At 42.5% G+C, this 14461-nt stretch overlaps 1 protein-coding gene across 1 annotated transcript in view; it reads right to left on the reverse strand.

Annotated features, from left to right (window-relative positions):
* Nucleotides 1–6918: 6918 nt before the first annotated feature.
* G3BP1 (GTPase activating protein (SH3 domain) binding protein 1) overlaps nucleotides 6919–14461 on the reverse strand; it is a 7740-nt gene continuing 197 nt past the window's right edge. Inside the window, 10 exon segments of the mRNA XM_010131473.1 lie at nucleotides 6919–7990; nucleotides 8968–9077; nucleotides 9173–9298; nucleotides 9714–9825; nucleotides 10071–10172; nucleotides 10943–11147; nucleotides 11252–11345; nucleotides 11831–11921; nucleotides 12566–12739; nucleotides 13091–13223. Coding sequence (XP_010129775.1) covers nucleotides 7784–7990; nucleotides 8968–9077; nucleotides 9173–9298; nucleotides 9714–9825; nucleotides 10071–10172; nucleotides 10943–11147; nucleotides 11252–11345; nucleotides 11831–11921; nucleotides 12566–12739; nucleotides 13091–13223 — 1354 coding nt within the window. The 3' untranslated portion in view covers nucleotides 6919–7783.

A 14461-nucleotide genomic window follows, 5' to 3' on the forward strand; every position in this document is an offset into this window, starting at 1 on the left:
TTGAAACGCTCTGCTCTACCTTTGCCTGCACTGAACTTGTACCATTTCCTTTCCTTCTTCTCTTCCCAAACCTGCTTATGTTTCTGTCCAAACCACTTGTGTTCTTCCAGGGTTAGACTGAAAGTAAGCAGGGAAAATAAACTCAGAAGCAGCACGGACCAAGCTGACAAATCCCCAAGTTGACCTCCTCGAAGTGGAGCACTGTAAGAACAGCACCTCCACCCCAGGCTGATGCCGTTACTAAACTTAACAGGGCAGTTGAAAGAAGTGCATTTCAAACCCACAGCTGATACAACCCTCCTTAAATCAGGTCAAGACCACCGGTTAATTTGGGAATCTGTCAGCTTTGGGAGTATCCACACTGGAATTTTGGGGAAATAAGCATTAAGGTCCAAACAGTGATGTTAGATGAGAATTTGACAGGTATGTAACCCACTGTCCCCTCGCTGGGAAGAGCAGTCTGTTGTGCCTGAACTCTGCCTCTGAGCTCCATCTTACTGCTCGCTGCAAAGTCAGAGCATCTCACTGTACAACCAGCGCTGTACTCACTGCGACTGAGGCGGTCGGTCAGGAGGCACCTGTCAGCTCGAGGTGTATGAGGTCACAGACATTAAGGCACAGAAGCCCAGCGACTGAACTCATCGAATGTACGTGGAATTCACCATCCTGAAAAATGCACTGCCTGGAGCATCTCAAGCCTACTGTGAAACAGAATTCATAAGCAAAGAGAGGTCCCCTCGCTGGGAAGAGCAGCCTGTTCTGCCTGAACTCTGCCTCTGAGCTCCATCTCGCTGCTCACTGCAAAGTCAGAGCATCTCACTGTACAACCAGCGCTGTACTCACTGCGACTGAGGCGGTCGGTCAGGAGGCACCTGTCAGCTCGAGGTGTATGAGGTCACAGACAGTAAGGCACAGAAGCCCAGCGACTGAACTCACCAAATGTACGTGGAATTCACCATCCTGAAAAATGCACTGCCTGGAGCATCTCAAGCCTACTGTGAAACAGAATTCATAAGCAAAGAGACAGGTTGGTGAGGTTCCCAAATCTGGCCACGACATACTGACAGCACTAATCATGGCCAGAGCTCACCTCTTCTTTCATGGATGTACCAAGCTGCAGGAAAGAGGTGACTGTTCAGAACAACTGAAGTAGAAGGCCACTGTGCTAAAAGCCATTCACGCACGTCTGAGATACAGGAAAACTTCAGTGAATTAAGAGATCTCTAAAGAGATGTAAAGGTGAAGCGACTCACTAAGGACCTCACCCGAAAATGGCCTGACATGCAACAGTCACATTGCTGTCTCCCATCCCTGCAGCATCAGTGAACACCATTCTGGAAGCAGCCTTTAACTCCTGGAGATGCGGAAGCCTGTCCCAAGCAGCTGTAACCACCTACACAAGCTCAAGTGACAGCCATAAGCAAGTGTAACACCATTGTGGACAGTGACATTTTACATGCTGTGGTGTCTACTCACATTTCACCACTGTACAGCATATCATGCTTATTATAGTAAACCTGAGATGAGGAGTAACGAAAACTTACACCGGAGTGATATAAAAAGGAAGGGAGGACCAGGAATTTCTCCCTCAACTATAAACGCACACCCATTTCCATGGTTTTGTAAATGAATTTATCTTCAGAAGAAAAACCATTAAGACACTTCTCTTCAGGACAAACATTGCACATTGGTTTTGCTTTGGAGGGGATATGAACGCAGACACACAGAGCAGGAATACTTCTTAACTGAAAACAGACAAAAAAATGGACATGGGAACAGTTCCCCACCTAGAGTGGTTTCATCGACCTCAATAACATTGTCTGTTTCCCAGAAGCATCCACCTCACTGGTCAAAACCCCCCAAAAATCCAGTATCTAGGGATACACCTCCCCAAAACCTTTGAAAAAAGCCTGCTCAGTAGCAGCGTTGTTTTGTCCTATGTTCTGTATCTCTCCCATCTATAAGTCATTGTGAGAGGAGAACCTTTGTTTCCAAAGCTTGACTTAAAGCTCGTTTGTTCCAAAATACAACAGCGCCTTGATGCTGTTTACACCAGGCACAGCCCGGGGCTCTGACACGCGAGCTGGGCTGGGTTTAGTAGTCACAGCAGATGATGCCCCCAGCTCCTCCATCGCTCTGCCAGCAGTCTGTCCCCCAGAGAGGGCCACAGCAACCACCCTCTGCTCTCCAGCAGAGCTCACGGTAAAACACATGGAGTTTGCCAACATAGGACAAGCTGTTGGCTGTGGGACAGACCCTCCTGCAAAGGGGCAGGAGAGAACACTGCAGGTTATACCTCCTTCACACGCCCATCCAGCAGAGCCCGTTTAAACGCTCATTTGTACGTATTAAATCCAGATTTGAACTACTTTTGCATTTTTGTGAGCTGGTTAAAAAAGATTAGGACACATGTATTTTCTCAAGCTTGTTTGTAATCAGGAAAGGGCAAGCAACAAGGCCAGAGCGTTTTCTTTAAGTTCTTCAATCTTACTGAGACCTCAGAAGGAAGCAGTGGCATTAAAACTGCCCACTTTAACCTGCTCTCCCAAGCGTAAGAAAAACTCATCTCCCTTTACCTTCAAATAAGCTTCTTGAAAACAGTCACTAAAGAGTTCATATTCAGCTGTTTCCATCTTCTGCCTTGCAAGGTGAGCATTAAAATATCAGCATCTTGCAGGAGATAATCAGAAAAAGTATTCACAGCGTCAGAATCACTGGAGTTAAGGTGAGAAGAGAGAAGCAGGCAGCTCAAGTGCTCTCTGAGTACCTCTACTGGTTCATTAACACAAGTCTAAAAAATAATGGAAAGAGTCAATGCTTTTAGTTTCCATGCTACTCTTGAGAACAGAGAAGGGATAGAGGAATACAGAATATAAAGTGTACCCACGCTTAAAACTTAGGATGCAAAATTCTTCAAAAAGAATAGCTTAATCCTGAAGTGCTCCGTGTCTTCTCCCTACCCACCTCAAAAAGGGACCTACCTTTTCTATATGAATTTATTATCTATATGTATAAATATATGCATACACAATTGGTATGGCCTTACACTCCATTTAAAGATATTTTGCTACATTGGTCTGAGTGCAAAGCAATTGTTTCAAGAGCAGCATTTTTACATCATGATGAAATAAAACTGTAACTTATACAATTTGCATGACCACACAGAAACGGTGGCAGATTATTTTTCTGGCTTGTAAAAAGGATTTTAAAACAGAAGTTCTATTTCAGCAGTTTGAAGATGGAATGTAAAGTTTCCGCTGTTATATGTATATAAAAATCTATTTATTGAATCATACATTCATGCTGATTCCAATAAAAAATAAAAAGATTTTTCTGAAATGCTCTCGGGGGATTTTTGGTGCTAGAGGTTCCGTGAGCAGCCCACACTGCTGCTGTGTTTGTGCTAATGTAACAGCTCATGAAAATAAGGCAGAAGACCAGTTCTGCTGCTAAGCCTTTTATTCCGAGGAAAAATCTCTCCCATGTGTGACCTCCTGAGCTCCACCCCACAAAGGAATTCCTACAACAGCAGCAGTATCAGCCATAGTACTCAGACTCCTGAATTGCTCCTTCTTCCAGGCTCTGGCAAGGCTGACGCACCGACTTCCCTTCCTCCCCAGGACTCAGGGTCAAATCCAGGGACATACCACATATCTCTTATAAAACACCTCTGAAGCAGCCTGGTCTTTCACACAGCAGTGACAGGTACCCAAAGAAAGTTGTTAATGCTGCCTTTACCATACCCTGGATTTTAAAGGCACACACAACAGTACACAACAGTACTTTGAAAACAAACTATGCCTTAAATTCCCACGAAACAAGCTCTGCCGACGAGCGTAGCTGTTGTGGCCAAGGGTCCATATAAAGGAAAAAAAAAAAAAGGTGTTTCATGTACCATTTTGCAATAGCACAGACATGGCACTATTCATACACAGCCTTAAATTCTCTGGTAGATGAACTGACCTTGGCACAGACACCCAAAATGAGGTTTCAGAATGATAAAGGACTGCTGCTTGCACTGAATCTCAAAGACAGACACAATAACATATTTTTCCTTCCACAGTCAGGTGCTTTGTCAAGTCTGAAATACCAGTGGAACAGCAGATCCCACTTGACTTGGCAAGTGGTGTTTTGTGACAGAAAATGGAAGGGCAATGTTTTGCCCTTCAAAACTATTCTGAGAACACCCCATTACTCCAAAATCTGCTGTCTTTAAGGAATGATGGCATTTGAATGCGTTTAACTCAATTGTTTGATCTCTCGTACCCAGACAAGGTATCAACAACCCTCCCGTCCCACCTTCACATCACATGTGAACGAGATTATCAAGATCTTAGGAGAGCAGGTTTTCAGGTTACCAGCCAGGGCAAGAGCAGTACTGCTGGGAAAAGAAATAGTCACCAAAATAATCCTTTGCTGCTAAAGCATGCACAGTTTAGGGCAACTGCTAGTGTGTGCCACATGCTCATCGACACAGGCAGCAGCAGCACGTGAAGAGGAACAATTAAGAACCTGTGAAGAAAGCCCTGCAGAAGCAGCAAGTGACCCCTGCCCCAATCCTCAGCTGTGTAACACACCTGCAGTCCTGAATATACACAAATTTCAGTTCAACTTCACTCAACAGCCCCACACAGGTCTGCTGCTACTCAAGAGTACTCCAGGAGTTTCTCCCTGCACAAGGGGGTAACTAAGCCCAGTTAGTTGTGCAATGCCCTTAACCACAAAAAATCCAGCAAAGGCAGCAGGGCTTCCAGTCCTGGTTTGAGTGCTCTGAGCTACCACTGTAAATGAAACTGTCTTATTTTACTTGTCTTACACTGTAATGATCAGCCAGAAGAGGTCAGATCACACTAGCTGTACGTGAAACTCCTCACTGTGTTCTCAGAAGGGCAGATCATTAAGGTACAAGATTAAGTAAGGTTGTCCCCAACACTGCCCAAGTGGCTTGTGTGGTCCAAAAATCAGCCTACCACAGATCTGACCAACTTTTCTCCACTTCCTAGCTCTCGCAGAACACTGGAATACCAAGAGCACTTCAAACATCTCATTGTCTCAACTGGAGGCGCTAGCAGGGAGACACACAGTCATGCTCATCTGCAATTCCCTGCAGCATTTTCCTTCTAGAAGGAGTTGCTCACCACAGCCAGCTGAAGCAAATCAAAACACGGCTTCTCCACAGTCATCTTCACCATTAACGAACGTGAAAAAAAGCACTGATGACCTTAGACATCAGATACTGAGGATTTAACACCACAGTGATGCAGAAGCTAGCAGGGCTTGAGGCCTCAAGAAAGTTTTTTTTAAAAAAAGCCGATGTAACAATTTACAGCAGGTCTTTTCAATGCACCTTGTTATTAGCGGGGCATAAAACAAGCAAAAAGCAAATACTAAGAGTCACGCTACATTTTGTTCACAATGCTGTCAAGATAATTTGCCTTTGAAAAGTATTTCTTTACGAGACATTCCAAGAAAAATTTATTGTGCCTGTCGTTTTAGACAAGAACGTCGCTTTCTGGGTCAACATACTGAGAGTACGATTCATGAGAACAAGCACACACTTCACCTTACAGGCTTTTAAATTCTTCACTGACATTCCTCAGCTCTTCCTCAAACCAGATGACAATGAGCCAGAACTGTCCAACTTCTGGTACAGAAATGATGTTTCAGGCTTACAGGTGTTTTTGCAGATTTGGTTAAAGAGCTATAAAAGCGTCTATTAACAGCACTTTGGTAAGTTAAGTTCTATCTGCTACTGCAGTCTCAAGTTTAACATCAAGAACTGTAGAAACCCAACAAATGAGAAGAAAAAAATCACCAACAATAAGGATAGAACAGTGAAAGACTTTCTTCCATTGCATATCTTCTCCTCATAGTCATTCCCTGTATGAAAAGTGCAGAAAGCTTTTTTTTTTTTAAATACCGGTTACCACCACCAGAGGAAGCAGTATTTCCAGTATGCTGGTGCAAAGGGCACACCACAGCTACCGCCGTCACACTTTGTTCTCCAATTCACTTTCACCTTCAGGAATAGATCGTAATTAAGTTGATCTCAGAAACAATCATAAGGAAGGAAAGGAAACAGCACAACTCAAGATAAAACAGAAACCAAAACTCTGATATTCAGACCAACCAGGCTCAACCACTAGGCTTAGCAACTAAAAGGCAAAATTTCACTGTTCTGGAACAGGTAATACCTATCTGCCCTTTGAGCACGGGCAGCTTTGCTCCAGCTTTAACACAAACAAAGGTCAAGAGAGATATGCTGCATATTCACAGATTAATAAATCACAACAACATGGCAACTGTGAACCCCGACACAAAGAAGCACACTTCATAAGCAGTCTTTTGTGTTATCAAGAGCTCTGGAGGTCCAGTGCAGACTCAAAACAGCTGTTTCCATCAAGCTCTTTAACACCACACATTTCAGAAGTGACACTGCTCTGTGCAGTACAATTTTACAAAACTGGGTAATAATTTCACGAGTTCTTGTATTTTCTTTTCAGTTTCATCTTCTTTCACTGACAGTGGAGAATGTTCAGCATCTTATCACCAGGACAGAGAGGCACCTTCTGTACTTCTAACAAAAATGCCATCCACTTCAGGTGTGGCAGAAGCAGGGGATGAAATTAATGCATAAACTTCAAAAATACCTCTGCTACATACAGCAGTTTGATCTGTGAAGGATGACAGGTATCCCTGCTTCAGTTGTACTGCTGCAACATCTGTAATGGGGCCTACCCAGCCTCAAATCAAAGTTGTCAAATTCTGTATCCCAAAAGTGCTTGTTTTCAACTAAATGCAGCCAAACTGATGAACAGAAGGTATTAAAAACTTCAGCTGTAACCACCTCCACCTAATAAACCTAGTGACTGAAGTTAGAACCTCTTCCCCTTGGAAAAACTCCAACATACTCTTGACTTGATAAAGCAAATCTAGACCTTTTTTATTTTTATTTTTTTAAAACAATTTGCCAAGACTGGAATGAGAGATAAATAGAAGGCACAACAATTTTGCTTTTTTTATACAAATACAAACTAAACATGAAAAAAACTCCCTATTTCAATAAAAAATTTCACAAGTTCAGGAAAAGTGTTTTAAGAGTCAAGTTCTAGACATTTAAAACCTATCCCACAATCCAAAATTTTAACGTGGTAAAACAGTAGTTCGAATTCCTTTCCGTGATCACGTATCAAAAGAAAAAAAGATTCTACCGATACCCATTATTCCACTTTTACAGCGCCACAAAGAGAAAGGTGAATGTCAATTTTTCAAGTGGCAATATCTCTAGACCAGAGGATGTTCGTATGACCCTCAAAGAACTAATCAATAGTTTTGGTTTTCTGGCCTTGAAATACTTGCCAAGAACTAGGTTTTCCTACAGGCTCTTGAACGCATGCATGTGAAATATTATTCCACTGACTGAAACGCACCCAAATTCAGTAGAAAGGGGGGAGAAAAAAGAAAAAGAAAAAATAGAGACATTCCTTTAGGAAAAACCACTGGTACCAAAAAAAATCCAGTCCGTAAGTTTGAGGTGAACAAGAAAATTCAGTTCTTTTTAAAATCCACTTTTCCTAAAACGTTGTTCCACAAAGCTGGAATCTGGGACAGAGACTAGAAAAAAAAAATCACAAAAACATAACACAAACAAAAAGGGGCCAAAATAGTATCAAACGTAGCAGTCTATAACAGGCTAGGGCCACATTCCAAGATACCCAAGGCTGAAATTCACAAATCTGCAGGAAAAAGGGTTTGCGCCACCATGTCAACATCCGTGATGCATTCACTGGCGTTGCCCGATCCCCCTTCCAGCTCCAAATCCTGGCTTCTGGGACATTCCTCCACGTGGAGGCCCTCGAATCCCACCTCCCAGCCCCCCACGAGTGCCTCCAGGTCCACGTGGTCTGTTATCTCTGCGGTCACCCTCCCTGGCAGCTCGTGTTTTCTTCTCCTCCACATTCAGGCGCACCTCTCCCCTGAACATGATGGGCTGCAACAGAAGCAGAGAAGGTGTTTTTGTTAACGAATCACCAGGAACTCTTCAAGAAACAGATTTCTGCAACCTTGTATCATACCCTCATCTCCATGAAAGAACTGAAGTGGTTTAGGACTGATTACAAGAAAGCGGCAATAGTCAAACCATACATCCAGTCTTGTGGCTGTATTGGAGGAGGTATGAGAGATGTGACACTTGGAAAGCATTCTGACACATTTTAGAAAAGGGACTGAACTATAACAGCAACTTCCTTTCTTAATACATACAGCCTGCCACCATGCACGATCCCAGCTGATTTATCTTGTGGCACGAAGAACATCCGATCCTCCCTGCCATCACCTTGCCAGTGAAGTCTTTCACTTTGGTTGAGTTCAATTGTTTAGAATTGCAGTGAGAAATTGTCTATTGATGGGGAATCCTCACTGAAGCAAGAACAGAGAGGAGCAGGATGCAACATCCTACAAACCCCATTGCAAACAAAACGTTGAAGTCTGCAAGAGTAAGGACTCACTGTTTGAAATTCCTCCTGCAGCTTTATAACAAACTAGAACATGAAAAGTACACCACTGGCACAGGCACAATTCTTGCCCAAAGGGAAAGACCAGCCATTCACTTCTACTGAACTGACTAAAGCAGCAGCAAAGATCCAAGGATGTGAAACACATTCCCCTCCTCTAGCCTCAGCAGTGCTGGACCAACAATCAAAGCATCACATTATAGCCTTATCACTGACGCCACTGTCAACTCCCACATTTCACATCAGCTTTAGCTTCACTGGCTAACAGCCTACCAAAGCCTTTCAAACTCAGTTATAGCAAAGCTTATCCTGAAAAAAAGTCCTACTGTTTCAGACATCCGTTTGCTCAGGGAAGGCCAAAGGGACCACGTAGAATCTTCTCTTTCTTAGAGTAATCTGAAAAACATTGCCTGTTATCAACAGGCCAAAGCCCACTGGCTAGAATTTTATTTACCCTGCTGCTAAGGATCTTCTGAACTGGTTCAGGATCATCAAACACCACGAACCCAAAATTGGGGAGCTTTCCACCACTGTTGATGCGAAGTTCAACAACATTGCCATAGCCTGCAAGAGAAAAGCCAAGTTCTTGGGTCATACATTAGAATGTTCTGCGGCCACAACACCCAAACCGTGAGAGTTCAGCAAAGCAACTAACTTACTTTGGAAGAAGTCTTTAAGTTCACTTTTATCCACATCGTGGGGAAGGTTCCCAACAAAGAGCTGATGACTGTCCGGGTATCTCACAATCCGTCTAGTTTCCACATCGCCTTGTTCACCCTCACGAACTTGAACAGAAAAGTACAACTTGTTTAAGAAAAGCCAGTCGCCACAACAAACAAAAGAAAGCAAGCCATGGTCAGAATTAGCACCTTAGAAAAGAATCAGAATTCACACTATTTATCCACTCATTTATAAAAGAGGTAAGCATCCTACACTACCAGTTTGTAACTGTTTGCTCATCATCTGACTGAAGCCAAACACTTAAGTAGAAGCCTAGACACCTCAACAGAATTCTAGTGAAATTCAGCTCTAAAGTCTGCCAGACATTCACACCAAGATCATCTGAAATAACCACACCCACAAAAGAAATCATCTGCTTACTGCCAAAATTAATGAGATTTTAAAAGCTTTAATCATCATATTGCTTTCCCAAACCAATCAAATAGTAGAAAACGGTGTATTCTTTGTAGCTTGTCTTACTTGGTCTAGGACCCCTCTGTGGTGGGATGCTTGTTCGCTGCTCCCTCACTCGCTGATCCCTCTGAGGTCTCTGAGGCGGGGTCTGAGATTCAGGCTTTGCCTCAGGGCGGGGCTGTACGAATTCAAAAAGGAGTTAACAGGAAAGATTCAGACATAGCAGCAGTGTTCAACTTTCAAGAGCTCACTATCAATTGTTGTTAAGCAATAGCTGTTTCATGAAGTCTATCAGGACACATTAAATTTTAGTCTTTGGGTCTCTGAAAATTCAGATCAAGTAGATTTCGATATGTTTTTCTCCACCTCAGTTTACTGTCAGCCAGTTTAACACTTAAACTTCCCTAGGTGCTGGATTCCTACCTGCGAGACTGGTACCTTCACAACATGAGGTGGTATTCCAGATACTGGAACAGCTCCACTGGGAGGGAGGTTCTTACTGGTTACTGATGCCCAGGAAAACGTCTACAAAAAGAGATATTGTAACTCAACTCCAGATGCTTTTATCCTTCTGAAATATATTCCTGATAATACAGCTAACAGAGGATAACAATTTTAACCTGTCCTTGATATGCAGGATCTAGCCACTAGCAGTTTCCCCACAGCTTCCTTCAAATAATTCAAATTGAAGAGACTTCGTGTAATGACGGTGCAGTCACACTCCCAACCCTATTTCTAAACTCTACATACAGTCAAAGTAGGACACAGCAGTGGCCTAAGATCAGGTATCGCATCGAGGTTAACCAAAATACTCGTTTCCCAAGTACCCATTTGCCCACTTTTGCCTTCCTTAACACTGAAGGGTGGCACAATTTTCCCCAGGTAGAAATAAAGCCACATTTCACCCATTTCCCCCATTCAACATGTAGGTTGCAGTCTGTTCAGGATTTCAGAAACTCTGTTTACAATGAACCTGAACCTCTCACTACTGCCACAGTTCTCCTACCCACCAAATATTACAGAGTCAACTACAGTATTACTAATATTACTTAGCTCCTGGTATTTTAACCAGCTAGTTACTAGCCAGAATTTCAACTACCTCTTACAAAGGGAAGGAGGCAACTGGTCATGAAAAGAGTAATAGGGAGGGAGAGAATTAAAGAGTATTGGAACACTTTAATTCCTGATGTTTTTTCTCTTGCCAGAGAGAGGATCCTGCTCGGTAAAACTACAGGAGAATCAAACATACTGATGAAACCACCACATCTTAGAGAAGAGCCATCCACTGTCATTACCCTGGAGTCCTCTTGCACTGCAGGAGCTGGATCAGCAGGAGCTGGAGAAGGACTCTTTTCTGCAGTCTCTTCTGGAGCTGACTCCTCTAATACAGGCTCAGATTTTTCTTCCTGCACCTCTGGTTCAGGTTCCGGTTCAGGTTCCGGCTCTGGCTCAGGCTCCGCCTCTGCAGCCGTCTCTTCCAGGTGTTCCTCAATGTCATTGCTATTATACAGCGCCACAAAAAGCAAGAAAAAGAGGTGGTATTGGTTTTGATTCTATTACTGGGTGGTAAGAAATACCCGACTTCATGTATAAGGTATTATTACCTGACAGCCTGATCATAATAAGCACCGGTATCATCAGGAACAGCCTCAGGTGTCTGCTGTCTTTCCTCAGGTTCCTCCCCTTCCTCCTCTGATTCTAAATGAGGTTAGTAAAGAAAAAATACACCATATGCATCTTTAGTACTTGGCTGAAACACAAGACATCTTCCAGAGCATGCAGGTGAAGTCTCTGCTGAAGAGCACGTGGGAAGCACTATCAAGATGCAACATGGAACAGACATTTCCTTATACTTCTATCAGTTCAGTTACTCCATTTTGACCAAGACCAAGCAAGTTCCAAATACTTCAGAGAAGCAGAATTATAGCCTACAAATCTGGCTGTGACTGCTAAAAATAAGTCTCACAGTTCTTTTAATGGAAACAGAATGTCAGAAAAATAACAATCATCTGCATGTCACAACTCGCTGGAGCGCAAGAAAACCACACGCAAGGCAAAATCCTAAAACATGATGCTTAATACTGATCTGCCTTCTCCATCAAGATTTACTCCAGTCTGGGAATGGAATGTTGATACGGACACAGAAATACCAGCAGAATCATCCAAAAATTCCTGCTACTTACCCTCTGGAGGCTCGGTGTCAGAGTCACCAAAAACCTCATCTTGGTAGCGGAAGATATCATTGTGGACATAAAACTTGTTTGCAACAGAACCCTGGAAGTGAATCAAAGGGAGGAACCCATCCAATTACATCAATTGTAGTAATGTAAAAACTGATATAATAAAAAAACAAGAATGCCTGAGCAAATAATCTTTCCAATGTAAGATTAATCCAAACTTGCCTCCTTATATTTAAGTGTGTTACTCAGGGGGAATAAACAAACCATGCATCATACTAGCAAGTCAAGTGGTCATGGAACAATGGGTAAAAAAGTATTAGTGCTTTTAATTCCAATATCTCACAACATTGAAAAAGGAGTGAAAACTTTCTGGGATCTAAAGTATCAATTCTTAGCTCCAAGTCAAACTCAAAAATGGAGTGATTTTGCAATACGCTTTTTTCTCCACTATCATTTTCACTGATGTGAACTGATTTGTTCAAAAATAGGTCTACTTAAAAAGCCCTCTCAAATGCTAAGTCAATGCTCTATACAACAAGAGTCCAGAATCATGTCTTCAGGTGACAGGAAGCATTGTTCTCTTTCTACCAGTTCTTATCAGTAAGAGGACCAGTTGCTAGGAGGGCAAATCAAAGACAAAATAACTTTAACGTATCCAGCGCTGAACCAGACAGGCATCGTTAATACTGACATGGTATGAGAAGCATTGTAGTAAGACTAGCACTCAGCACTGCGTACCTCAGGTGCCAGCACAAACGTTTGCATGAATCTGCGCACGGGCTGCATGTTGTTGGAGAGCTCTCCCATCACCTGGACTACAACACCATCATTGAGAGTAGCATGGGCATCCACATGTCGAATCTTTGTGTGGCAATCCTTGAAGTTTAATGACAGCACCTTCTTGTGGATATCCTGTGAAAGAACAGTGCACAGGTTACACTGCAGCAGCCAATTCTGCTAAATCAGCACTTTCAAAGAAAGCAAAACCATAAAACAGTGGTTCAGAATACATTCCCTGACTCTGGAGGAAAAGCTTGGCAGCATACTCTAAGTTTGTTTTGCACGCAATTGTACATTATGAACTTTAACAAAGGACACACATCTCACCTAACTATTGCTGTTTACAGTTAGTCCTCTCTCCCCATCTCTTACAGAAAGCACTTGGAGAAGCAGGGTGAACCACAGCTGGATACGTATCTTTTCTCAACCACAGTGACAAAAAAGAACTGGGACAGAACAGTAATTTGGGGTTCAAGTACTTACAGATTGCCCATAGACAGCATCAGCTGGTTTTCCATTGGAATCTAAGCCACCATGGACATAGGAAGAGTTCTTTCCATAAAACCTGTTGGAAAGATATTTTAACACTCAGCTTTGTTACGTAAGAGCATTGAGCCTCTCTACATCAGAGTGCACTACAAATAAAACACTCTTGAACAAGTCTTCTGTCTGGGTTATTGGAATACGGCCATACAATTCCATAATCCAGCCAGCGAGCTGGGGGCAGGGGTTTTGATCAAAGGAGAAAATGCAAAGTTCTCCTGTGTAAGCTGTAGGACTCCTATGTCAGATACCCAAGCCCTAATAATCAAAACCGAAGTCTCATAGAAGCTACATGATCCAATCCCACTCTTCCCTTTCTGTATAAGCTCCCTAAAGCAACACGGTACCCTGAACACCCAGGATGCAAAGACTTCCCCTCAAGCTCTGGTTTAAAGCTTGAGCAAGGAGCAATGGTACTTTCTACCTTCATCTTAAGTACTGCAGGTAGATCTTCCATTTTATAACCAAGGGATTACAAGCTAAAATGCCTGAAATATCACAGGACTGCATTCTGCCATCAGATAAATGCCTAGAACAGAATTCCATGGCACATGGTAACTTTCCTCTGACCCAAATGGAGGCCAGCTGTCCACCTAAGTGGAGGAACGCTCTAAGTACTCCTGCAGTTGGAATAAGGAAGGTTTCAGGAAGTTTTGTCTAGTTACTCAAAGCTCAGCAAAATATCTTCAAAAACAAGGTTAGTTCTAGCAATGTAGGATACCTGTCAAATCAAACAGGACCAATTTGTTTAGATAACAGATTGCAGTTTGCTGCACATTCGGTTTCTCTGATTTTCCTTTAAGAAAGAGCTGCTGGTATAACTGAGATGTTACAAGCACACAGCATACATGCAAGCATATACCATGTATACAAGCATATACCACTTTCAATGTTTTCCCCTCAGTCGGGGGAATTCTATCAAGACAAAAACTACAAAAATACTTAATTGAATAACTCAACTTTAACTCAACTTTCATTTATAGTGATTACAACTAGAAGGAGCAAGCAACACACTTTTGATTTAAATTTTCCCTTTTTGCTTAGAATACACATCTAGCAGCATTTCAGTAACAACCAGAACAGGAATTTTTAAAATATCTGTAATCTTTATTATCTGTGTTTTAACCCAGCTGATCCAAACCAAAAGCAAACTACACCCAGAGTTTGCCTTGAGTAAATCAGATTAAGTGTAAAAAATTTAGCAAGCCAAGACACAGTATTAAGCATATTCACCAATTTGAACACACAAATTAAGAAACTCACACAGAAAAACAGATCATAAAGTGAAGCAGAGCTTTACCTGTGCAAATA

This window comes from Buceros rhinoceros, unplaced genomic scaffold, assembly GCF_000710305.1.
Source record: "Buceros rhinoceros silvestris isolate BGI_N320 unplaced genomic scaffold, ASM71030v1 scaffold7542, whole genome shotgun sequence".
NCBI classification, from domain to species: Eukaryota; Metazoa; Chordata; class Aves; order Bucerotiformes; family Bucerotidae; genus Buceros; species Buceros rhinoceros.